The 27,630-nt window shown below is 39.2% G+C and overlaps 1 protein-coding gene and 1 long non-coding RNA gene across 3 annotated transcripts; one reads left to right on the forward strand and one right to left on the reverse strand.

Annotated features, from left to right (window-relative positions):
- Window positions 1-291: 291 nt before the first annotated feature.
- On the reverse strand, window positions 292-19,471 carry LOC106726081. The gene is made up of 5 exons (XR_001362093.1): window positions 19,456-19,471; window positions 7,769-7,935; window positions 4,309-4,385; window positions 2,934-3,059; window positions 292-494 (listed from the first exon to the last, which is right to left on the reverse strand). It is a non-coding gene; the product is annotated as an uncharacterized LOC106726081 (long non-coding RNA).
- Window positions 15,751-27,461, forward strand: PARP2 (poly (ADP-ribose) polymerase 2). 2 transcript variants are annotated; one of them, XM_005866165.2, is made up of 16 exons: window positions 15,751-15,898; window positions 17,459-17,599; window positions 17,891-17,961; window positions 18,713-18,763; window positions 20,965-21,061; window positions 21,480-21,555; window positions 22,192-22,294; window positions 23,460-23,622; window positions 23,874-24,012; window positions 25,196-25,259; window positions 25,341-25,475; window positions 25,746-25,873; window positions 26,023-26,122; window positions 26,660-26,758; window positions 26,977-27,101; window positions 27,196-27,461. In XM_005866165.2, the coding sequence occupies exons 1-16, from the start codon at window positions 15,844-15,846 to the stop codon at window positions 27,353-27,355; spliced, it is 1,707 nt and encodes a 568-aa protein (XP_005866227.1). In that variant the 5' UTR covers window positions 15,751-15,843; the 3' UTR covers window positions 27,356-27,461. The 2 variants fall into 2 exon arrangements, with proteins under 2 accessions (XP_005866227.1, XP_014395133.1); XM_014539647.1 differs by having other exon boundaries at window positions 17,468-17,599.
- Window positions 27,462-27,630: the final 169 nt, after the last annotated feature.

The following is a 27,630-nucleotide window of genomic DNA, read 5'->3' on the forward strand; positions in this document are numbered from 1 at the left end:
TTGATGTTTCTATCTCTCTCTCCCTTTCCTTTCCTCTCTGAAATAAATAAAAATATAAAATGAATAAATAAAAATCAATAAGTAATTTTTATTTCAAAAAAAAGAAAGATTTTTAAGTAGACTCACTAGTACCCAGAGAGTTTAATGCACCTATATATACAGTTTACATTACAGTCAAAATTAATTCCCAGTTTTTCTATTTAAATGTCTTGCTGAAATCCCATTAAAATGGTTGCCATTTTCCAGGAATTAAAAAATAATAAAATTAATGGAAATTGATTCACTTCAAAATTATTTTTTGAGTATTTATTATAGACCAGGTGTTAAGGATAGGGAAGTTATCCTGCTTTCATGGAGTTTACAATCTAGCAAAGAACCTAAGGATGATAAAAGAAATATTTTACTCTTTCCTTTGTTTGCTGCCTCATGTTTTTCAAGTTGATTCTATAAACCATTTTTGGTGAGAAAAGTCAGCTTCCATCTACACCTTCATACTGCAAAAGAAAAAAAAAGTTTTTACTATTGCCCTGAATATGTGAACAATCACTCAGTAGAAAACTGAGTAAACCATTTAAAAATGCATGACTTCAGAATAGCATGTTTCAGCAATTTACTAGAGCTCTTTCTCATATAGCCCAGATCAGTGTCATTCAAATACTATTACAATTAAAGATTTCTCTATAGATTATATCCTCAGGTTTTAAAATTAATTTATTTTTTTATTAATCACAGGTAAATTTTTTTAATCCAACATTACCACCTGGCTTATAATTGTTTGACTCCGCAAAAATCAGAAGGCACTAATGGACAGCCAACCCATCCCATGGTGCTCTGAGTGAAGACAAGTCAGCTTAGATATATGATGGACTAAAATCCCACTACTTAAGGCTGCAAGCAGTGAGAGGAACAGCCATCAGAGTTTATCTCCAATCATCTTAACAAACATTTTAATAAATGGTCTAAGACAGCAGTTCTCAACCTGTGGGTCGCCTAAGACTATCAGAAAACACAAATATAATTACACGTTGTTTTCATACTTAATCACTATGCTTTAATTATATTCAATTTGTAACAATGAAAATACATCCTGCATATCAGATATTTACATTATGATTCATAACAGTAGCAAAATTACAGTTATGAAGTAGCAACGAAAATAATTTTATGGTTGGGGGTCATCACAACATGAGGAACTGTATTAAAGGGTCATGGCATTAGGAAGGTTGAGAACCACTGGTCTAAGAAGTATTTATTAAAAACATCAAGTGACTCTTATAGGAATCACTACATCTAAATTTTTATAGTCAGCCAAGAACTCAAAGACCATTAAATATCAATTAGTCCAGCTCAGGGGTGGGCAAACTTTTTGACTCGAGGGCCACAATGGGTTCTTAAACTGGACCGGAGGGCCGGAACAAAAGCATGGATGGAGTGTTTGTGTGAACTAATATAAATTCAAAGTAAACATCATTACATAAAAGGGTATGGTCTTTTTTTTTTTAGTTTTATTCATTTCAAATGGGCCGGATCCGGCCCGTGGGCCGTAGTTTGCCCACGGCTGGTCCAGCTACATAGGCAAAATGAGGAACTTGGTGATAAATAAATTAGTGGCAAAAACAACTAAAGAAAATGTTACTGGAACAATTATATAGGAATACACAGATTTTGACTCTAATTCTAGAATTAAAGTAGGCTTTAGGGTAAAAGATAATGAGGGATAGGCTAATTGGAAGATACAGATAAGCAGTGACCAAAGAATCTCTGACAACCTATTATGCAGATACTAGGAGCCCAGTGCACAAATTTATGCACCTTGAAAGGAACTGTGGGCTGTGAGGCTGCAGTGGGCACAGGGGTGGGTCTTGACCCATCCCTGCACTCCCGCCCAGCCCCACTCACTGCGGCCCCCAGTCTCCTGTCTGCCAGCAGCCCCGCTCCCACCGCTGCCCCTCCCATGTGGCGCTGATGGCGCCAGCCCCACTCGCACCCACTGATGGTCAGCACACATCATAGCAACCGGTTGTTCTGTTACAGAAGACTGGAGAAGAACCAAGCAACGCTTAGAGAGATGGAGTTACACTTTATTATTATTATTATTACGCACAGGCCGAGAGAAAACTATATTTCAAATTCTGGGCCCCAACATAGAGGATGTTTCCCTATTTATATCTTTTTACCTTCTTTGTCTCCCAAATATGGCATTTTCTGGTCCCCTCTGCAAGTTCTTAAAGAGCCCTATGTGCTGGGGCTTTGAGACCTCAACCAAAGGTCTGGCCTGGTGCCAACACTGATAACTTCGTCTGGGGAAGGTTTATGGCCTCTCTGGAATGGGAGTAGTCTTATTTTCCTTATTATTTAAGCAAGCAAGCAAGCATTTACAGGAGCCACAATAGCAGGGTTAAAACTTCGAACAGCAGTTTTTATATACGATGAATGCTTCAGTTTGGCTGTTCGGTCTAGTAGTATTTGCATATTAGGGTTATATATATGATAAGAAATTGCCAGGTAATGCAAAGTCTAAGATAAATGTACACATGAGAATTGATAAAATATCTAGCATCACTGAGCATTTACCATATGCTTAACAATGTTCTAAGCCCCACACTTATCTAATTTAATCTTCAAAGTCAAGCACTATTCATTTGAGTCAGATACTAGGAATATCTTCTTCTAAGATATAAAGACACACACTGAGATATTAAGAAACTTGCCAAGGTTACATAGCTGGTTAAGTGATAGAGGAAGGATTTGAACCTAGTCTGACTCCAGAACCCATATATAACTACTATACTATGCTACCTCTCAACATCTTTAATTGACTTTTTTAAAAAATTAAACTTGTAGCACCTTATAAGAACTAGCCTTGTCACAATGCTGAATTTTCAAAGATTCACATGTATGTCAAAGCTTCTCAATTTCAGCATAATCCTTACCATAAAAGGAAAATGTTGTCGTCATCTATTGCATATCCAGGACTCAGCATCCAAGAGTTTCAAGGCTGGAAAAGAAGTTTCTATAAAGAAACTCAGATCTAGTTTTGGTCTCCTGAAATTTCATTTCTGCAAAAGACATAGCCCAAAGCTAAAACAGTACTGTAAGAGCTGATGTTAGTTTGAATTATTTGTAGTTCCTATTTTTTACCCTTATGTGAACCCCCCTTTCCTTGCTGAAACATGCAGGTACAGGTAAAAAATACAAGCCTGTCTTATATAGGTTGCTTAAAAGTAACTTTTTAAATTATATAGCACATAAATATAATAAAGTCAGAAAATACAGGCTAAGAAGATCACCCATAGAACCCAATTCTAGAGACAATAATCCCTAGTATTTGAGTATATCCTTTCAGATGATTTCTCAGTAAGTACATACAAACATTTTAAGCAGAAAAGGATTATATGTATTGCTCTGTAACTTGTTTTTAACTTATTGTATTATAAATACCCTCCCATTTCAAGAAAAATAAACCTGTACCATAACTTTTAAGTGACTGTATAGTGCTGCATTATATGATCTTGACAAAATTGATTTAACCAACACATGGATTCTCTTAATCTTACAGGCTAGTAAAATAGTGATTAGTTAAAAACTGCTAAGTGGTTGATAGAATTATACCAGTTATCAGTGCTTTTTCTCTACTGTTTGAGTTTTTAGATTAAAAATTCTGTTTTTAAAGGTTTTTTTAAATTGATATTTTACAGAGAGAGGGAAGGAGAGGAAAAGAGAGAAACATCAATGTGAGAGGGAAACATTGATGGGCTGCTCCTGCACACCCCACACCTGGATCCAGAGACCTGGACATGTGCCCTGACCAGAATCAAACTGACAACCTTTCAGTGCAGGGATGACATCCAACCAACTAATGAAAAATTCTTGACCTTATTTCTGTCTATCTCAGAGAGATTTTTTTGGTCAAAAGATCATAGCACAATGAAGTATTGTAGTATCAAATTCATAAAGATTTAGGAATTACTTGGGATCATGGGATCGATCCCAGTAAGTATCCCAAGAAGCAGAATTCAATTCCAGGTGTTTGCCCTAGCTTTAGTCTGCTCAGAGCATGTGTTTAATCAGGATAATCAGCTGAAACACGGACTTAACATGCATTTCATCATGGCAAACTGTAAATGATTGGTGAAGGGCAAACCAACACCAGCTCCTTGTCCCTAAACCAGGAAAACCCTGTTGAGGTTAGAACTAAGGCCTTTTCAACTATCAAATTTCAGCCACTAAGAACACTGAGCCCCAAAACTTGCTGGGTGATTGGAAATCCAAATGAGGTAAACATGAAGATTTTTCTTTCACACTTACCTCTGCTGTCAGATGAATCCCGCTTCTATCTAGGATGAAGTTGAACTATAAGATCTATCAACTATCTAGCATCATCTCTGAAAAATTAAAAAAATACACAAATGTTACAAATACAAGACTTGAATGTACACCAGCCTACTCCACACCAAATCACACCCATACAGCATCAAAGAAAATTACATCAAGGAAAACTGCTCATTCTTTTACTTAAATCTCCATTCACTATTATAAATTGACCCATCTATTTGCAGGATGTCATCAAATGCTCAAAGTTTGGGTAAAACTATAAAATAAGTCTAACCATCCTCTGAACGTTTATAATAGTCAACAGTCTCTCAATAAGAAAACAGGCATGTAAAACAAGAGCCATGTGCTGGCTGAGAGCTTGGCAGTCATGGGAACAAATGCAGGGAGATGAAGTAAAAATGACATGGGTTACTGTTAGCTTCTCAACCCTGTGGGTGTGTGACTGCAGAACACATGTAACCAGTCATTACATTTACAAAACTCCCTTTAAAAAATTTTTTTGAAGGAAGGAAAGCTAAGATTCAGGTAAATGAGAAGGTAATCCAAAATAGTTTTCCAAATCATGTTTCAATTTCACTTGAGCTAATATAGGTTATATTTAGCCGTTACTATTGGTAAACTTTTTATCACAATAAACCTTCCCTTGACAAAGCAAAATTGAATTCCCAACCCTTGGAGCCCAAGTTGGCCACAAGATGGCAATATAAGAACTCATTTCCTCTTCCAGAGCTTGAGTGTAATCTGAATTTTCAGGTGAAGCATACTAGACAATAAGTTCATGGCTGCAGGCAACTTTCAGACTATTCCCTATTCTTCACCTCATTTACTAACTAGAAAATTTTTTCTCTTACATTTAATTATTTAAAACTTATTAACTAAAAATATTACAAGTATATTTTTCTATGTTCCTTTTCATGCAGCAATGTAAAGATTTAAAACTTCATAACCTCAAAGACAATCTAATTGGAGAGATAAGATTCATGAAAATTAATGTCCATGGTAAGTACCAACTAAGTGGTAGAGACAATAAGTAATGTAAAGAATCATTGGCCGTAACCGGTTTGGCTCAGTGGATAGAGCGTCGGCCTGTGGACTGAAAGGTCCCAGGTTCGATTCCGGTCAAGGGCATGTACCTTGGTTGTGGGCACATCCCCAGTAGGGGGTGGGCAGGAGGCAGCTGATTGATGTTTCTCTCTCATCGATGTTTCTAACTCTCTATCCCTCTCCCTTCCTCTCTGTAAAAAATCAATAAAGTATATTTTTAAAAAAAAGAATCATTGGGCAAGGAACGCTTCATGAAGAAAAAGGTAGGTCTTGAATGAGCCTTAAAATTGCACTTAAAACAATACTGTATTGTATGTTTGAGAGTTGCTGAGAGTAGTTCTCCATCACAAGAAAAAAATTATAACTGGGTGTAGTGATGGATCTTAACCAGATTTATCGTGATGATCATTTTATTTTGCAATGCAAATATCAAATCATGTTGTACACTGGAAACTAATGTTATATCACTTATATCTCAATTTTTAAAAACTGCACTGTCCAGTATGTTATACCACACAACCATGCAAATTAAAATTAAGTTAAAAGACAAAATTCAGTCAGTCACTTTTTAATTGCTTAATATCCACATTTGGCTAATGGTTACCATATCGGACATTACAAATATAGAACATTTCTATCACAGAAAGTTCTGTTGAACAGTAGTGCCTTGAAGGATAGGTCTGACTAAAGTAAGCTGATAAAACTATAGAAACCATATTATCCAAACTTTATAACAACCCCTTATTTATAAGAAAATTTTAGGCTCAGAGAAGTTTAATAAATTTCCTAACATCACCTAGCTATTAAGAGCTAGGATTTAAATGCAGTTCTGTCAAAACTCCCTATTTTCACTTCAACATGAAATAAGCAGAGCTATAGAAGATGGTTTGCTTTAGAATGTAATGAGATATAATCAAAGTGTTATTTTACTCCTTTGTTGTCCTATAGTTAAAGACTTTATAATTATGTAAAATGTTGTCATAACAGCAGCATTTGAGATTAGCTAAGGGAATGTAGTCAGAAAGCAAGACATAAAGTCAGAGGTTTCCATAGGTTTAATGTCCACCTCAAAACTCCATGATCCAAATACATCTTACAGGAGAATAATTATAGATTTAAAGGTGCAACTTCTCTATTTGTCTCATCTCACAAAATCCTGAGTGCAAAGGGCCTGGTCTTTGGTCTTACCACATAGCACATAAATCCTAATGTCAAATGTGATGCCTTTCCCAAATTCCAGTCATGCTTCAGCAAGTGTCATTCTACCACATGAAGGCCACTTCACATTTACCGAGTATTTACTTAGTATAAAGTAAATATTTTGTAAATACCCCATAAATAATCTATGACCCACTCATTTTGTTCCCTGTAAGAAGTGCTTCAAAGTACTGGAGCTCATGGCCAAAGGGTTCATTTTATATATGTGAACATATATAAAAATTGTTAATAATCAACTGATGCTTCTGTGTAATTATACTGCCACTCAATTTTACTCAGTGTCTACTGTGTGTCTAGCAATTTGGAATACTACAGCAACTCACTGCCAGAAGCTGGTCCACCCTCGCTGCTTGACACAGTCGCTACAGCGAAGAAACATCTGCACAGCATATGTTTCAAGGGACCTGGCGTATATGGCATACTGTTCTTAATATGTTTGCTCACCTTCTTGGTGCTATGTGTTTTAACCAAGGTCACCTCTCTGAGAAAGGTTGTTTCCCCAGGTAGGGATTTTTCCCTGAAGTTAGGGAGGGAATAAAACCCCTTAACTAAATGCCAGGTGGGTAGTTAATCACTTTAACTACGAACAATCACCCTTAAGCTACATAATCTTTACTCCCTGGAATAGAGATAAGAAACGCCCTAACCTTTGGAATAGAAATTGACAGGATTAAAATCAACTGGTATAAATACAAATGTAACAAGGCAATAAAACATAGAACCTGGCTGGAGATCCTGGACAGAACTTGGCTGGAGAACCTGGCTACAGAACCTGGCTAAGCTGCTGATCAACTGAACGCTGCCTCTGTGTCATTCCTTCTTCGCTGACTCCGTCCACACCTTTGGGGACCCCTGGACCTGCTCGGGTTGGACCCCAACAACTCACAAAACCTCCTATATTTTGAGGGGTTGTTTTCTTTAAATAATTTTTGTTTCTGTATTATTGATGAGAGAGAAAGGAAGAGAGAGCAAGTAACACTGATTGACTGTCTCTCACCCCGACTCAGGATGAGTTAGAAAACCTGGGCATGTGCCCTGACTGGGAATCCAACTAGAAACCTTTTGGTGCACAGGATGATGTTCAACCAACCAGCCAGGGCCCTCCTATCTTTTTTTGATAGAAAAGACACATATACATGTGACAGAGAACACTGAGAGTTGAAGTACCTACCCTTTATGGTCCTGTCAGCCTATAACCATTCCTGCTGAGAATGTCCAAATGCAAGTCCACTTGTTTAGGGGGTCTGCAGCAGATGTAACAGAGGCTTTCAAATAACACTTCTGGGCTAGCACACAGGGTGCTGAAGACCCAGGTCTTTCTTCTTCAGTGGATCCCATCTTTAACCTGAAGCAAAGGAAAATAAATTGGTTGCTTGGCATAGTTCTCTTCTAGAGCTAGCTCTATAGGGCACTACTCTCAGAACAGACTCCCAAGTGGTTTTTGTTTTTAAGTATATTCTTATTGATTTCAGAGAGGAAGGGAGAGGAAGAGATATATGAACATCAGTGATGAGAATCACCAATTGGCTGCCTCCTGCACGTCATTACTGGGGATCGAGCCCGCAACCCTGGCATGTGCCTCCACCAGCAATCAAACCGTGACCTCCTGGTTCATAGTTCAGTGCTCAACCACTGAGCCATGCTAGCTGGGCAGACTGTTTTGTTCCCCACGCACTGTCAGCTAATTTAGCCAAGGACAGTGATTGTTACAACCTCTCAGTGCAGGAGGTATGCACTCAGAGCATATATGAAATAAAAGTGGTGAGGTCAGAAACATCACTGATCATGCAATTTATTCCAAGAGACCACTATTTCACCCAGTCCCATTGCTGGTGGAACAAATGAAAATATAGGACCGAGGGCTTTGGGTCAAAACAGCAAACAGGAATAATTTGAAATCAGGATGCAAGTGGAAATAAAGACCTTCTACCCTGTTAACTTGATATTTTATTTCATACTTTGCCTAGCTTGACTATATAAAGCACTTTTCAGATATTACCTTTTTGCAAGTACCATGTCATCTCCATTTTACAAGTAATGCAAGCAAGGTTAGAGACTAAATGATAGGCAACTTAGCTTAATAGTTGAGATAATGGATGTAAGTTGGACAGAACTGAATTTGAATCTTGGGTCCCCTACATATTTTCTGTGACCTTGTAGAAATTATGCAATTTCCCTAAGCCTCAGATTTCGCTCCTCCTTTTTTTCTTTTTTAAATATATTTTTATTGATTTCAAAGAAGGGAGAAGGAAGGAGAGATAGAAACATCAATGATGAGAGAGAATCATCAATCAGCTGCCTCCTGCATATCCCCTACAGGAGATAGAGCCCACAACCCGGGGCATGTGCTCTGACCAGGAATCAAACCATGACCTCCTGGTTCATAGGTCGATGCTCAACTAAGCCACATCGGCCAGGCCTCAGATTCCCTTTCTGTACAATGAGGACAAATACCACCTACCTCTTATAACTGTTTTAAAGAGTGAGGCAAAATATAAAATATTTTAATGTTTAATATGTTGTTTCTATAAAGTGTCCAAACTCAACCACCTTAATGAATAGAAATGCTGATATTCTGCCTAAAAATTTCACTTTTCATAACAATCGTGAAGCTAAGAAAGTCACTGATATGCTCATAAAGTCCCTTCCAAATCCAAGATTTGGCATATTTTAAGAAACAATTTACTTCTTCCTTTCCCTCATTCCCTACTTAACAGTGAAGATTCCAGTGTAGTCTATATAAAATTACTGAACAAAAGCATACTTCCATCAGAAATAAACTAATTTTTCTCCCAATCAGCAAAGCCTGACTGGAAAAGTAGATGTTTCACAAGACATGATCTTAGCCTTCTCTCAAGACTTTAAAAATGTACTCACATTAAAACCACCAGTATGGTGTTGCTTTTTTTAAAATATATTTTTATTGATTTCAGAGAGGAAGGGAGAGCGAGAGAGCTAGAAACATCAATGATGAAAGAGAACCATTGATTGGCTGCCTCCTGCATGCCCCCTACTGGGGATCAAGCCCACAACCTGGGCATGTGCCCTTGACCAGAATCAAACCTGGGACCCTTCAATCCGAAGGCCAACGCTCTATCCACTGATCCAAACCAGCTAGGGCTGGTGTTGCTTTTAATAGAAAACTCTTTATTGCTCAATCAAGATATTTATGGTGTTGGTTTCTAGTCATCGCTATGTGCACAGAATAAATATAACTAACAGAAAGCATGCATAGAGAGTCCTTATAAACAAGTATATAGCAAAACCGAACTGAAATGTTGGATGTGACAACTGAGTTATGTATAAGGCTATTCAATTTGGAGGAAATAACATTGAAAGCTACTTAAATGTCCAATTATAAAAGATTAAATAAATGATGGTTATGCACATACATTCGATTACTATGTAACCATTATAAAGAATGCAGTCACTCTATATTTAGTCATTTGGAAATCTTAAGTTGAAAAAGTAAGGTACATGATAGTGTATGCATATAGAAGAGGGGAGGGAAAGTACATATATCTGCTTATATCTGCATAAAATATCTCAGGAAGGATACACAAGAAACTGCTAACACTGTTATTGGGGAGGGGAATAAACTGGCTTAGGACTGCATTGTATATACTTTGATCCTTTTGAATTTTGAACCATGTAAATGTATTACCTATTCAAAAAATAACATTAATTTAACAATGCTTGAGAATTATTAAAATTCCATACAGGTGTCTTTCTTACACCTTTTGCCTGTAAGGATAATAAACACATACATTTTATTCAAATTAATGTATATTAAAGAGAAGAATGGGAATCGGGTGAAATTATACTCAAAGACACTAGGCAAAACATTTTATGAGAAAAATATATACTAAAAAAAAATGTATCGCTTACTTTTAAAAGTTACCTAACATTTATTATACACCAACTAATGCCTGGCCTTCGTATATTTTGATCCTCAAAAGCTGAGCCTCTGACTGAGTAGTTCAGTTGGTTACATAGTGTCAGCTGGATATGTCAAGGTTGTGGGTTCGATCCCTAGTCAGGGCACATACAAGAATCAACCAATGAGTGGAACAGCAACTGTGGTCTCTCTCCTCTCCTCTCTAAAATCAATTTTAAAAAAATAAAGTAAAAGCTGATCCTCACTGACTCACAAAGGTCACTGGAATGGTAAAGTGTGGCACGAATTTGATTTAGGCTTACCAAGCTAGGCCCCTGATCTTTTTTAGTATATCCTAAGCTTTTTAGGGCACCCTCACCACCGTGAGGACATTAAAATTGGGAGCGCTCTTGGAGCTCACTAAAATCATCTGACTTCAGAGTTTGCTGCTTAGCCTCACTAAGAAAACTGGAAGGCTCTGGGCAAAGACAACATCCGCTGCAGCTCCCACAAACCCAGTAAGTACCCGGGCCCTGCAGACACAGAAGAATTAAAATGTACTGGTCTGAACTCCTCCCAAGACCTACCCTCTCAGCCAGGGAGATAACATTCAAACGAGCACTAGGCTAATAGCAACACCTTTTTCTTCAAGTAAAATGAATCCAGGTGTTTTCCAGGAGCACATGCACTGTGTGCATAAAGCCAAGTCTGTTGTTCCTAGGTCACCAGTCTCGGGAAGGAAGACAGACCCAGGACTACAGAAACCCACGTGGAAACAAGCCAGGCAGAGCATTTCACTGCCTTCCTCCCATCTCCATAGCCCAACTGAATCGCCTTATGCCTCACACACACATACTCCAATTCTGTCTTGAAATAAAGGCCTGCCACCAGGAAACATGGCCCAAATGGAACAGATATTCAAAACAATTAGGGGACAAAATAAGAGCACACTTACCAATCTATCACCAACAGGAGAGAGAGAAAGTGGAGAGACAGGAAGTGGCTTTAAGAAGGGGCCTCAGAACCTGATTGGCTAATGAGTTAAAGGCCGATGCCCTCCTCTTCTACCTTAAAAGGTACTAAAATAACACAAACCCCTCCTTCACCAACTTATCTCTTAATGGACCGATAATGCTACCTTAATTGTTTTAGGGTGAACTTTTTAAACCAAGTTTCCTTTTGAGTTAATGTAGGTAGCACAAGCAAACACGGGCTAAGTCAGGCTACTAATAAATATTCTTGTTTAGATGGGCCTACTGCAATCAATTTTCATTCCTTTAGAATCAGGGGTGGGGAACTTTTTTTCTGCCAAGGACCACGTGGATATTTATAACATCATTCGTGGGCCATACAAAATTACCACCTTAAAAATTAACCTGCTATATTTGGTCAAACATTTCATTAACTCACCCCTAATGCCTTGGCAGTGCAGGCCAAATGATTTCAGGGGGCCTTACTCGACTCACAGGCCAGAAGTTCCCTATCCCTACTTAGGATAATTTCCTATCCTTTGTGACGTCAACATGATTAATTTATGCATGGTTTCATTATAAACAGTCTAAATCTGTTCACCTTAGAACTTACCTTCTGGGTAACATTTAAGTTAACAGGCTTAGTGGTTAAAACATGGGTGGTTAAAGGCCTAGGCTCTGAAATAAAATTTAGCTGTATAAGCAAACCTTGCTAAACTAACCCTTTCCTTTCTAGTTACTTTTTCACCATTTACTACCCCTAGCTCCTACACCTTTGACTTGTCAATTCTTTTTTTAATTATTATTATTTTAAATCCTCCTGCGAGGCTATTTTTCCATTGATTTTAGAGAGAGTAGAAGAGAGAGGGAAAGACAGAGAGAAACATCGATGTGAGAGAAACACATCGATTGGTTGCCTCCTGCACAAACCCTGGCCAGGGCCCGGGCGGGAGGAGCCTGCAACCAAGGTATGTGCCCTTGACCCGAATCAAACCCAACCGGGACCCTTTGGTCCGCAGGCCTATACCCTATCCACTGAGCCAAATTGACACGGGCTGACTTGTCAATTCTTTACAAATTTATTGTCTGGAAGGTATAAAAGGTTCCTGTTCTAGACACTTCTTTGGATCTTCATTCTCTTGTGAAGTCTCCCAAGTCCATGTAAAAATTCAATAAAATTTGTATGCTTTTCTCCTGTTAATCTGTCTTTGTCAGTTTAATTTTTAAGCCTAGCCAGGGGCCCTAAAGGGGATGAGGAAAACTTTTTTCTACCTTATAGTAGCAAATGAAAACCTCTATTTCAAGGTGCTATACACAGATATTGCAGGATACTTTCTAGCTGCACAGTCTGGAATAAATTTCTTAAAATCTCTGAGACTCAATTTTCTCCTCTGTAGCATGGTGCCAGTAATACCTATTGAGGACTTGTAAGAGCTTTAATACCAGTATCATAAATTGTGGCCCAAAATTTGGATTTTTGCAGCTTGAGCTCTGAAGTTGCTTGCAGAGCATAACTTTGTCCTTTTGGGCTCCGGAACTGTCTGCATAGCCTCCTATGCTGATTGTACTGTTTGTTAAATAATACTCTCTGTACTATAATTGTGTGATCAAAGACAGCCTATTTATTCTACAGGCCTGGCTGCAACTAGGACTTGATAAATGCTTAATTATATATTACCCAATATATGACACCACAGCAATATGAGTAGTGCTGGTAAATCCATGGAAATGGTATCTTGTTCTAATGTGCTTTATAAATTACAAACACTCAAACATTTTAAATAATTAATTACAATCACAAATTTTAAATATTGGATTTTTTCTAATGATTTAAGCTCCTTAAAAACATAGGAATATAATAACTACAAGGTTAAGCAGTAAAACTCACATTTACACTCTACAAAATGTGAATGAAAAAGGAACTATACAATAAACCTGACAAGTTCATGGGGCCACAAGGCAGGCCTGACAAGGTCAGTGACCAAAAGTGACCACACAGGGTGGGGTGGTCTGATCAAGTTCCTAACTGGGCAGGTCATGGCAGGTAGTCATCCATCAATTTTCCTGTCATTTTAACATGTTGTTCTAGAATACAGATAAAAGAGAAATTTAAATAAATCTTAGGAATACCACATCAAAATCAGTGATACCACTTAAAACGTTCACTTATTAGGATAAAAATTCTTCATTGGCACAGTTAATTCTCTTTAGTTATACTTATTTTGATTAATTTGTCATTTTTGTTGTATTTTAAAATTTATTATGACTATTATAAGCATACAGAAAAACAGGAAAAAGAATATAATGAATATCTATAGGCCTATTACCTAAATTTAACAATTATTTGTATTTTGCCCTATTTGATCATTTTGACTGAAGTATTTTAAAGCAAATTCCAGATATAATGACATTTTATCCCTAAATACTATAGCATGCATTTTTTTTTAAATATGTTTTTATTGATTTCAGAGAGAGGAAGGGAGAGGAAGAGATAGAAACATCAATGATGAGAGAGAATAATCGATCGGCTGCCTTCCACACGCCCTCCACTGGGGATCAGCCTGGAACCAGGGCCTGTGCCCCAACCGGAATCGAACCATGACCTCCTGGTTCATGGGTGGATGCTCAACCACAGAGCCACACATGCATTTTTAAATCCTAACTATAATACCATTATCACATCTAATAAGTAATTCCCTAAAGTCATCTAATACTCAGTCCATACCTACATATCCTCAAAAGGTTTTTTATTGCTGGCTTGTTTAAACCAGCACCCAAATATCAAACGCTGCATTTGGTTGCTATACTCAAACGTCTCTTTTAATCTAAAAAAGTGCCTTATTATTTTTTTCTTATAACAATAACTTATTGAAGAGAGTAGGTCAGTTGCTCTGTGGAATATGAATTTGCATTTTTATCCCATGTGAGTCTGAACATTTTTTCCATGTGCTTGCTTATAAAACAAACTATTTATACCTTTTGTCCACTTATCTACAGAGGTTTTGATTTTTCTTATGACTTTGAGACAGCTCTTTATATGTTAAGCATATTTCATTCAACTTTTAAACACTCCGCAGCTTTCCTTTGGGCTTTGTCTCAAATTCTTTAATTTTCTTCTTTAAGAATAGTCAAATATGTTATTTTCCTGTTTTCTTGCATTGTCTAAATAAAACCTAAGAAAATTATCAATCACTCTGTTATGGCCTTAATTGTGCACCCCCCCCCCCCCCCCCCCCATATGGTGAAGTTTTAACCCCCAGTACCTCAGAATAAGACTGTATTTGGAGGCAATGACTTTAAAGAAGTAATTAAAGTGCAATAGGTCACATAAGTGGGTCCTAATCCAATATCACTAGTGTCCTTATAAAAAGAGGAGACTAGGACACAGACACACACAAAGGGAAGACCATGCACGGGAAAATACAGGAAGAAGAAAGCCATCTACCATCCAAAGAAAGAGATCTTAAAAAAAAAAAAAACAACTCTGCCGACACCTTTATCTTGGATTTCTTTCTAGCCGCCTTTAGGTAAAGGCAAGTGAGATGGCATATTTCTGTTGTTTGAGCCACCCACTTATTTATACAGCCCTCGCAAACAAATACACTGTATAACATTTAATAAGTCACTGAAATTTCTCTAAAGATCAATTTTCACAGATGTAAAATGAGGATAATAATACCTACGCTATACGTGTTGTGAGAATTAATATAGTAAGCATTAAATAGTCTAGCTGTTATCCTCATGAAGATTAAGTGAATTTGTGCATGCAAAATAAAGCACTTAGCCCCTGACCATTCTAAAAATCCAGCTAAGCCCTCTGCAGCAAAAGAGGACGGGGGGAGAGTAGTCTGAATTGGGTTATGAGACCCCCTTGCGGAGTGCCTCACCTCAGCCATTGAACTCACTTTGCTGGCCGTGAGTCTGTTCCAAGCTCCGCTTGAGGAGGCATCCGCCAGGCCCCTCCCGGGGGCGGGGTCCGTGGCATCTCCTGCCCAGTCTGCCCTCGCGCGGAGACCCGTTCTCTGGGAACTCACCTCCCCGCTGCTCAGGGAGGGCCCTGTTGGGGCCGCTTATTGGCCCTAGTCTCAGACCTTCCCAGGGGACATGGGGTAGAGTGACGAGGTGCACTCAGCGCGTAGCCCCACCAATGAGCTTCCCTCCGCCCTTGGAGGAAGGGGAAGGACATGGCGGATATATAAGGCCCCCTTATGTATAGTCCTTTTGCAGTTAGGGTGACTTCCCACAACGCATAGCGACACGCAAATTTGACGGGCGTGCCTCTTCTGTCTCTGCGGGCAACTTCTCTCCTGGACGCGCGCTCGCGCTGCGTGTTCCCGCCTTTTGACTCCAGCCGAGCGAATCCTGGGAGAGGGCAGGTGACGTCAACAGTCAGGCTCGATGGCGGCGCGGCGGCGGCTGATGGGGACCAGCGGCCGGCGCAGTCGGGCGTCAGGTTCGGAGATCATTGTTGGGGGGCGGAATGCTGGGGGGCGGGAAGTCGGAAACAGAACGGCGCCTCCTACCCCAGCCCCTCCCCTTTCCGTCGCCCCCTGTCCCGCACTTGGCTGCCAAACTAGTTTTGGTAGTAAACTTACAAGACTTCGGTTTTCGGAGCTTTTTAATTATAGAATTGTGGACCTAACAAAGTGCCAGCTCTAGTGTATATATGTCTAATGTCATCCAATCAAAACAAATTCAATTGTAAGATGCATCATTGTATGTAACAGTAAGAAGGGAAAAACGCTTCCAGTTAAAACATGATTCATGGTTCATGTGTCATCCATGGTGAGATGCATCCGGGTTGCAGAATTGGTGAAATGCAAATCTTAGAATTGATGAGATCTTTATTCTCTGTGTTACATATCAAATGCATAGTCCCGTCCAACAGATGAGGTATTATTGTCATCCTGTGGATTTTACAGTTGGGACAACTGATGAGATAACTTCTGCAAGGTTCCGCAGCTAAGAGTCAGAGCCGGGCTCTAAGCTCACACAGACTCCAAAGCGCTTTACTAACGTTATCTCATTCCACCACAGGTATTTTAGTGATAGGTAGTGGGGGTGGGCCCAAGTAAACAGAACAGATAAGCTATGAGACTCATGCCTCAGCCTATGAACTCACAAGAGTCCCATGGCTCCCTTGTACTTTTTTTTTTTTTTTAACAACTGCTAGTCAATTATTTAAAAGGTTGATTTAAGCATCCGCAACGGCTCAATGACTCCTGCTTCAATACTGAAGGCAGTAATCTGCTCAACAATCTCAGAAGGGCTGTGCAAGTCCGTGAGTCCCCTGTGAGTCCTCACCTGAAACCATCCCAAATCTTAGAACCCTCCCACAGGGAGGTTTTCTTGTGATTCTCAGAGTTTTGGTAGGCATCTCTGCTGGTCCTTTCACTTTGAGATTCTTTTCCTTTGCACTTCTGATCAAGTCAGCACACACCTGCTCCAAAGACGTTTCCTTGGGGCTGGTTAGAGAGTAATTCTAATTCGGTGAATCACAGCCACCTCTGTTGCATAGTCCCGTCCAACAGATGTGGCATTATTGTCACCCTGTGGATTTTACAGTTGGGGCAACTGATGAGATAACTTCTGCAAGGTTCCACAGCTAAAAGACAGAGCTGGGCTCTAAGCTCACAACAGACTCCAAAGCGCTTTACCTCTGGTTCCACGGGTGTCTTTCTGGAATCTTTAAAAGCCACGGCTGCGGTGGGGTTTCTTGGCTGACTTGTTCCTCGGTTAGAGCGAATAGTGGTGAGTAAGGAGCAGGAGTGGGCAGGATGGAGCTCCGCTGCAGCTGCAAAGAGCCTTTTACTTTATTTTACTTTTTTATTTGCCCAGAATAGCAATTTCGGAAGCGATTACTATTATCAACAGTTGTTATTGTTTCTTTGTAACCTTACAAAACCATCCTAAACCATTTCCTTAAAAAGGCGGTGCTTTTTCAAAGTAGGATTATATCCACTGTACACTCATTCTTTGTTTTGCTTCTTTGTCTGCCCATTCTTGCCCTTAGCTTCTAAAGCATCAAATGAAACCGACAATACAGAAGACTCTCCTCCTGCCAAGAAAACTCGAAGATGCCAGGGGCAGGAGGTGAAAAAAGAGCCTGTGCCTGGAGGAAAGGCTGATGAGGACAGAACAGAAGACAAGCAAGGTCAGCCTGGTGTGGTAGGCCAGGGAGGACATGGGCCAGCAAGTAGGTCTCTGGGAGGGGTAAACGTGGAGGATATTCTGTTCTTTCAGCTCTCATTTCTCCAAGGCACAGTAACTTTCTATCTTCTGGGTTTACCATTTTCTTGGAACCTTCAGTTTCATGATTTGAAACAGATTGAGGCTTGAGCACATCAGGACTGCCTAGGAAGGGCCAAGTTAATTATGACAAGTTTCTTTCTAACCAGTTTGATTCCCATACAAGTAGACATAGTACATGCCTGTCTTTCCTCAGAGTCTGTGAAGACCTTGCTGTTAAAGGGCAAAGCTCCCGTGGACCCAGAGTGCACCCTAAAGGTGGGGAAGGTGAGAGACTCCTCAATCCATTGATTTCTCAGAGAGCAGTGTTCTGTTGTTGTTGGGATTCTCACTGGAACATTGCTAGTATTTATTTCACGAATCCTCGCCAAAATATTACTAGTGATTCATTTTCTGCAAGGCTAAATGATGGCAGTGGTGGTGTTAAGGATTAATAATCAGGGTGTTTTTAACCTGGTTAACTTATGGGGCTGTCATCAGCTTCCCATACATCATTCTGTTTTTTCAGTTAGAAAATTATATCATTATCAAGGGGAAAAATGAGAAACTATGCCCTGGTATGGCATGAATTACTGAGAATAGGTTTTCTTTAACTGAGAATCATTTGTATTGTATTTCTGTAATTATAGAAAGGCATCATGTTTGTGTTTGTTTTTAAAATATGTTTTTATTGATTTTAGAGAGGAGGGGAGAGGGATAGAGAGAGAAACATCAATCAATTACCTCCTTCATACCCCCTACTGGGAATCTGCGGGGGATCGAGCATGCAACCCTGGGCATGTGCCCTGACTGGGAATTGAATAAGTGGCCTCTTGGTTCATGGGTCGACCCTCAACCACTGAGCCACCCCGGTTTTTATTATAGGAATGACAGCTTATGTGTGAAAGAAGATACTTTTGCATTTCTTTCCCTGGAAGATGGATGTTGGTAGTGCTGGAGAATGACCCCTTGAGGCGTAAGGCCTCACTTAGGATCTCATCAAGACTATACAAATGTCAGTTTTTTCTTTTCTCTCTAGGCCCATATCTACTGTGAAGGGAATGATGTGTATGATGTCATGTTAAATCAGGTAAGGGGAGAAGCCATTCCATTTATGGGAATTTCTTCTTGACAGTTATTGATGACAGTGTTCCAATGCCCAAATCATTAATTCTGGAGTCCCTTATGTTAGGCACATGCTCTGTAGTAAAGTCTACCTAATAGCGGAGTCCTCGATAACAAGCAGATTTTTTTTGCAGATTTCTTGTCTTTTATTGAACCTATGAACTCTCTGTTCATATCATTTTGCACATTTCCCGACAGGTTGTTGGTCTTTTTCTTACTGGCTACAAGGAACTTTATATAATATGAGAATAGTGTTTCATCTATAACAGCAATTTTCAACATTTTTAACCTCCTAGCACATAAACTAATTACTGAAATTCAGTGGCACACCAAAAAATAAATTTTTTGTCCACCTGACAAAAGAAATAGGTATTAATTTGATTCATTCACATCGGACAGCTATTGTGTTGGCTGTTGTCATTGTTTTATTTGGCAATCAAAGGGAAAAGAAGTCAGTGCCCCTGACTACATAGTCAAGTATTGCATGTTTTAAAAATGTTTGAGGCACACCATTTGAAAATCACTGGTCTGTAGTATAAATTGCCTATATGTTTTTCAAATTTGTCATTTGCCTTTTGATTTTCTTTCTGGTATACTTTTTGTCCTTATTGAAGTTTATATTTTTATGTTAAATTTATGAATTTTTTTCTTATTAACCTTTACCTCTTTGTTTATTTTTGTTGTTTTGAATAGATAATACATTTGCCTGGTTAAAATATATATATCCTAATTATATATCTTCATATTTGAACTTATACACCCATCACATATAATTTTAATGGCTACCTAGTAGTCCTTTGTTACTACTTCTTTTACATGAAATATGAGCATCTTGCAGCTCCTTTTTGTTCTAACATCCTATGACTTTACAGTGTGAATAAGTATAAGATAGGAAGGGGCAGACACTTAACAAAGAGTGCCTGGATAACCAGGACTCAACCTTATCATACAAACTACTATTCCTTATCATGGACTACTCCCTCCCTTCACTCTGAGTAAGTTACCTACCGTATACCTCTTTTAAGATTCTAGTCACATTCTCTCTGAATGTCTCCAAGTCATGCCAGGGACTGATGTGGCAGTGGTTTCTGCCTGTCCTCTATCCCTTCCTAACATTGTCCTGCTCTCAGCTCATTGTCAAATCGCTGCAGTTGACAAAACAAACCTTAATTAAAGCTATTAAGCAGTAAATTGTCTAAACAAATAAGCATAATAGTTATGGATCTTTGAGGCATCAAAATTGTCTTCATTTGAAAAATAATTATTGAGAATGGATTGGGAGCTGGAAAACACATTTGAGATTGGGTAGTGTGCCGAGCCAGCTCAGCCAAGGGTTCGAAAGCCTGAGTGAGGGCGGTGAAGGATGAAGAAATGACAGACAAAGAGAATAAGCTGGGTCTAGGTCAGGGGTGGGCAAACTTTTTGACTCGAGGGCCACAATGGGTTCTTAAACTGGACCGGAGGGCCGGAACAAAAGCATGGATGGAGTGTTTGTGTGAACTAATATAAATTCAAAGTAAACATCATTACATAAAAGGGTATGGTCTTTTTTTTTTTAGTTTTATTCATTTCAAACGGGCCGGATCCGGCCCGCGGGCCATAGTTTGCCCACGGCTGGTCTAGGTGGATTTTCCTGTGCGTGGCTGAGGCCACTGAGAGAGATCCAGAGGCAAGCTGAGCCTTTATTTTATAGCCAGAGGTAAATAAGGTAGTGGTCACCATAGTTACAATGTTCTTGTGAGTTTCACTTGTTTTGGCAGCACTTGCTGCATCTCCCTCAGCCCATTAGCTTCCCAGATAAGATATAGGGAGCATCATAAGGTCAAGCCTAATTACGCTAAGAGGACTGTGCCCTCTAAGCTGGGACTTGTTTGTAGCTTTGCCAACAGGTCAATCCGAGGCTTAACCCTATAGCCGCGCCCTACAGGGTAGAAAGTTTGAGGAAGCTTCCAGGCTCCATTATTAATTCCTAGAAATTCAAAGTTTAATGTAGAACCTAGTCCTTCCTTAAATCTTCACTCTTACAGGAATCTGATTGCCTTGTCCATGCTGTTCTTTTGCTTATGGCAATTACTGGCACCTCTGACCAAGGAAGAGTCGTTGGTTTATGCTTCTTCTATTTGCAAGCCTGTTATTTTATGTTTCTATTTGTCTCACTCATCATAGACCAATCTCCAGTTCAACAACAACAAGTACTATCTGATTCAGCTGTTAGAAGATGATGCTCAGAGGAACTTCAGTGTTTGGATGAGATGGGGCCGAGGTAATGACTTATTATGCATTTTCTGAGTTGTCATTTAGAAAGCCAGAAGCAACTTAGTGAGTGGCCAAGGATCCTCTAAGCTTAAATTGATGGAAGGGAGGCTCTGTAACGAGGGGCGGGGCTTAGGAGTCGGATTGTGCTTTCTGTAATTGCACAGTGGCAGGCATTTTCAGTAGGAAGTTCTCATTGGAAAAACTACGAGCAGCCTGTTGAGAGACAGAACTCTCATAGTGCTGCTCATGAACTATGGCAGTTAGTAGGAGGTAACTAATAGCAACAAGATATATTCCCTAAGCCCTTTCACTTTTTCCTGTCCATTTGTTGGAAGCTAACCAGACCTTAGAGAACTGGCTTGTTACTATTAGAGAACTCTTCTTGGGTTAGGTTTCCAATCTTATATGTGGCATTTACTTTGCAGTTGGGAAAGTGGGGCAGCACAGCTTGGTGGTTTGTTCAGGGGACCTCAACAAGGCCAAGGAAATCTTTCAGAAGAAGTGAGTACTAAGAAATGAGTGTAAAAATATACCCTTCTTCTTCTTGGATGTATCTTCTTTAAGAATTTTATAAATGTGATTTGGCCTAAATGTTAATGTCTTTCCACTATAACATGCTGTGACTAGAACACCAAACTGCATCCTTAGTTAGTGATTACATCACCTGGGACCTTGAAATTGACTAAAAATAGAAGATCTAATATAATTTAGCACATGATCAACAACTTAGGAAATTTGGGAAAAGTGGGATGAGAATATATAGCTAGAGTTTAAAAAAATACTTTACCTATGGATGGATGAAGAACTTTTCTAGAGTCTCTAGAAACGTTTCCTCCAGAGAAAGGGGTTGGATAGGGATCTTTTTGTCTTAAACTTCCAATGGCTTGTGTGGTGTTCCGGAGGCTTTGGGAAGCCCAAAGGTCCGTTTCCCTCCATTTTTTTGTTCCCTTTATACCCAGAACCTTTCTGTTTATTCAGGGCTCTAATTTAGAATCCAGATTTATGGAAAGTTGATGTGTAAGAAAGCTCTGTTGTGGGAAATAAAGTTTGGAGATATTCTAAGGAAACAATTGTAAGCCCATCCCTACTAATAGACCCTTATTTGTAAGATTTTTCTCACCACCTTGGACTCTACAGATTCCTTGACAAAACAAAAAACAATTGGGAGGATCGTGAGAAGTTTAAGAAGGTGCCTGGAAAATATGATATGGTACAAATGGACTATACCACCAATACTCAGGTAAGCTGACTGCATGTTTAGGGGGAAAACTGTTTCCTCTTAACCAGGGTGAAGTCTAACAGAATGACTTAGATCAGGTCATCGATCAGAATGGGCCAAAGTATCCTGAGTCTTGCTATTTCCTACCCAAGAACAGATTGCAGTTCCCTTATGAGTTACCTTCACTCATCTTTGTAATCTTCAAGGGATTGTAGAATGAGGATAAAGGTCCTTTTTTTCTAGTCTCTATTATTGACTAAGGTTCCTATAAAATCTTAGGTCCTGTTTCCAGAAGTTTCATGTTACAAATCAAGAGAGGAGTAATTAATAGTCAAATGGAAAAAACTACATTTAAAGTTGTCTTTACTTCTGGTTTTACAGGGTGGAGCAAAAGTAGGTTTACAGTTGTTTGCATGGAAAATAACACAGGCAGTCCACGGGTTACGTCAGACTCGACGTACATCATTTTGTGGTTACGTCGCCATCTCCCATTTACAGTATTTATTTTAAAAAAAGTTCTGTCATTTTGACATATGTACATATGTGCTTTATGTTTTTTATTATTTATTACCACAAGTAAAGGTCAGGAATTGTTATCTTTCTTTTAAATTTTTTTTAACTGTTTCACTTCTTTACTGCTGTGTAATGTGCTCCATGTGAGTGACGTAGGTGCTTACGTAGGTGGGTTCCGACTTATGGCGAAAATTGCATTACGTCTTGCTGTAGGAACGGATCTCCGAAGTAACTCGAGGACCTACTGTACAATAATTAATAAACAATAATACAAGAATAAACTTTCACATATTCACAACTGTAAACCTACTTTTGTGTCTGTACCACAGTACAAACAATTTAGAGAAACTGGAGTGCAACCAAGATGTTGAAAGCTGTCCTGGAGAAATCTTAGTCTTAAGATGAGAAGATTTAAGACAAAATAGCTGTCTCTACATACTGAATGATATTATATTGTGTTTATTTGAGGCTTATTCTGAGTGTTTACCTATGGGAGGCAGAGTAGGACTAGAAGGTGGAAGTCATATTGAGTACTCTACCTAGGTAATAATGGCATGGGCCTGTATTAAAAACAGAGGCAGATGTTCACCTGCCAGGAATATTGTACAGCCAGTCCTTGCAGAGAGCTTAAAATTGATGCTTTTAGATTTTATTATTTATATTTTGGCTATAGAATGAAGAGGAAACAAAAAAAGAGGAATCTCTTAAATCCCCCTTGAAACCGGAGTCACAGCTAGATCTTCGTGTACAAGAGCTGATAAAGTTGATCTGTAATGTCCAGGCCATGGAAGAGATGATGATAGAAATGAAATATGACACCAAGAAAGCCCCACTTGGTAGGACTTCAGGTTCTATCCTACATTCTCTCCATCTTTCCTAGTTCCTTTAACGAGTTCTTTCATCACTATCATGATTAAAAACTTGCTGATATGAATGAAGAAAAAGAGATTTGGGGTGAGGGGCTGTGTGGAGGGAGGAGGGTCTATTTTGAAAATTGAAAGGTGAGAGTCTGTGTTGGTCAGGGCATAAATGTAGTTTACAGGATAGGACTTTAGTTGTGGAGTCTGATCTCTTGCTGGGTCTGCAGGGAAGCTGACAGTGGCACAAATCAAGGCAGGTTACCAGTCTCTTAAGAAGATTGAGGACTGTATTCGGGCTGGCCAACAAGGACGAGCTCTCGTGGAAGCATGCAATGAATTCTACACCAGGATCCCACATGACTTTGGGTAAGGCCTGTGCTGTTACTTCACTTTGGTCTTCTACTCAGTCTTTCATTTCTAAGGAAATGATCATCTGGAATAGATACAGAGCCAAAATGATTTATAGATAGCCTAACTAATCAGCTTACAAGTATGGAATTCAGTCTTCTGGCCCGATTACAACCATATTCTCTGACCAAGTGGAAGTTACCAACTCAAGTGAGAATGAGTTTAACTATCCAACCAACAAGTAACTATCCAACCACCTTCAGGCATATCACCCCCTATTTCCTGTTCTTTAGGGCGTCTATAACCACACACCATTTCTGTGAACTTAAATAAAGGGTGTCCCAAAATTCACTCAAGAAGTAATTTTGATAGAAAACACAGGTTTATAATTAAACATTGTAAATTTTTTATTGATTCATAAAGTATACAGTATAGGGTTATGTATGGAATAACATATTGGGTAAATGGCCTCCACAGCTTTGCTGGCATATATGTACTCTTTTGTTGAAATTTTCCATGACCGAAATGCGGCTGCTCAGGCAATAACAGTTAATGGTGCTCGCTATAGCAACATGATAATCTAGTTTTTTGTGCCGTGGAGGCATTTACCCGATATGCTATTCCATATATAACCCTATATATGAATCAATAAAAAATTTACAATGTTTAATTATAAACCTGTGTTTTCTATCAAAATTACTTCTTGCGTGAATTTTGGGACACCCTTTATTAGGTATATACATTCTTTTATCTTTGTTGATTCTATATTCTTGTGCTTATTTTATTCCTTCTAATGCTTTATAGAGCTCTGTGAACTAGAAATAACCCTGAGTGGTCTACTGCTTCTAGACAGGACTATACCCAAAGTATTCCTTATTGATAGCAATATATCTTCTTTTTCTTTATTTTTCTTTTTTTTAATATCTTCTTTTTAGAAAAGCATCCCATAAAGAAGAATTTTCAACTCGTCTCAAATGTCAAAATCTATATGTTTTATCCTACTCAGAGTATATACATCATATCTCTCTATATTTGGAAGTTAAAATATCTTTATGGATCTCTCTCTCTCTCTCTCTCTCTCTCTCTCTTCAAAACCCAAAGTTTCTTATATCTTTTTTCTAAATGACCTATCTTTAGTCTGTTATTTTTAGTCATGTGCCACAGATCAGAGACTTATTATGGGTTATATCTCTATCCTTAGACTCCGTACTCCTCCATTAATCCGGACGGAGAAAGAATTGTCAGACAAAATACAACTACTAGAGGTGAGAGATGTGTGGATTGGGAAGTATTAAATCTCTTATCCCAGGTTCTTCCTATATTGATTCTATATCTCATCTTGTCAGGCTTTGGGAGACATTGAAATTGCCATTAAGCTGGTAAAGACCGAGCTGCAAAGCCCAGAACATCCATTGGACCAACACTATAAAAAACTACATTGTGCCTTGCACCCTTTAGACCATAAAAGTTATGAGTTCAAAGTAAGAAAATGTTCATTTATGTTCATACCTTTAAAACCTACCCTTCCCCACCCCACTGTTTTCTGGCTACATCTGGTTAAGAGCAAACTTTTGTATAGGACAGAATTTCTATTTACTAGAAATTTGGGAAGGTAGAGCTCTTTCTGACTGCCTTGTGAGACCATTTGGGAGCAGAAAGGTCTCAATTTATACCAGAGGCCCTGAAGTTCTCAGCTTAGTCTGGTCTATTATAGAGTCCACATTGGCCATTTCTTTCATTCTTTTTCACAGATAATTTCCCAGTACCTTCAGTCTACCCATGCTCCCACACACAGTGACTATACCATGACCTTGCTGGATGTTTTTGAAGTAGAGAAGGAGGGTGAGAAAGAAGCCTTCAAAGAGGACCTTCATAACAGGTCTCAGTTTAGCTTTGGGTTTGGGAAGATATTCCCTTGCCTGGAGTGCAGCTATGGAACTAAGGGAAGGATGGCACAGAGAGCTGTTGGCTTTATGCTTAGAGCCTATGTTTGCAGGAGAGACAACAATAACAGTGGCTTTTCCTTAGGATGCTGCTATGGCATGGTTCCAGGCTGAGCAACTGGGTAGGAATCCTGAGCCATGGGCTTCAGATTGCCCCACCTGAGGCTCCCATCACAGGTTACATGGTGAGTAGAAATTGAACCCTAGAAGGAGGCACAAGGGAAAAGAATACAATAATTTTCTCAGTCCTAGTCCTTTTTTCTCCTAGATTATGATTAGTGGTGCCCTTTCCAAGCATTGAATCATCTTTTTTTTTTAATTTTAGAGAGAGGAAGGGAGAGAGAGACATTGATCGATTGCCTCCCACACATGCCCCAACTGGGGATCAAACCCACAACCTGGATATGTGCCCTGACTTGGAATTGAACCCGCCACCTTTTGGTGTATGGGACAACGCTCCAACCAACTGAGCCATACAGGTCAGGGCCCAGCTCACTTTTTACTACGTCCCTCTTTATTTAAATTTCTAAATATATCTATCCTTTCTCCCTAGAAGCAGAGATTCACCAATGCTAAGCTTCTCTGGGACATAACTGTGAGGGGAAATGGGAAAAGGTCTCTATTGTGTTTAAGATTATAGAAACACAGGGTCAGTGATGTGAGCCTCCCTTCTAACACAATACGTTAAGCTGCTGACCTTGGTGTTTATTTATATATTTCAGTTTGGAAAAGGAATCTACTTTGCTGACATGTCTTCCAAGAGTGCCAATTACTGCTTCGCCTCTCGCCTAAAGGATATTGGATTACTGCTCCTATCAGAGGTAGGGCAAGAACACATCTATAGTCTCTAGTTTATTATCCCTGTTTTTCCAAAGAAAAGTTTGACCACAAAGAACTTGAGTGGGGAGCCAAGTGCAATTTCCATTGCATTCGATTCCTCTGCTACAGGGGAAGAAAGTACTGATGGGCTTTTCTGTTGGCTTCAGAGCCATCCAATTCTTGGTAGGGGGTGGGCATTCAAAGATCTTTTGCTTTGCAGGTAGCTCTAGGTCAGTGTAATGAGCTACTGGAGGCCAACCCAGAGGCAGAAGGATTACTTCAGGGCAAACACAGCACCAAAGGACTGGGCAAGATGGCTCCCAATCCTGCGAGCTCCGTCACTCTGTAAGTACTCAGCTTGGCTAGATAGGGCTCTACTTTCTCTGTTTCAACTTCTGAACCAGAGGCAAGTGTTGACATGCTTTCCTCCACTTGGCAGGAATGGGAGTACAGTGCCCTTAGGACCAGCACATGACACAGGAATTCTGAATCCAGATGGTTATACCCTCAACTACAATGAATTTATTGTCTATAATCCCAACCAGGTCCGTATGCGATACCTTCTAAAGGTTCAATTTAATTTCCTGCAGCTGTGGTAACATTGATATTAAATAAACCAGAGAAGATATCTTCAAGCAAGGAAATAAACAATGTTGTACTTTTGAACTTTTTCTTATTTTATGTAATAAAAATAGTACAAATCTACCACTGGCTTCTTTGGGCTTTACTTCTGCAAGCACATAGTTCTTCTGATGTTAGTGTATCTTCATTTCCAGGACAGAAAGTATAATTATTATTTGTATCTCACAGGTATCTAGGATCCTGGGGGTTGTTTCTTTTCTTTTTCTTTCTTTTTTAAAATTTTTTATTAAAG

Source organism: Myotis brandtii, unplaced genomic scaffold (assembly GCF_000412655.1).
Source record: "Myotis brandtii unplaced genomic scaffold, ASM41265v1 scaffold2247, whole genome shotgun sequence".
Lineage (NCBI taxonomy): Eukaryota > Metazoa > Chordata > Mammalia > Chiroptera > Vespertilionidae > Myotis > Myotis brandtii.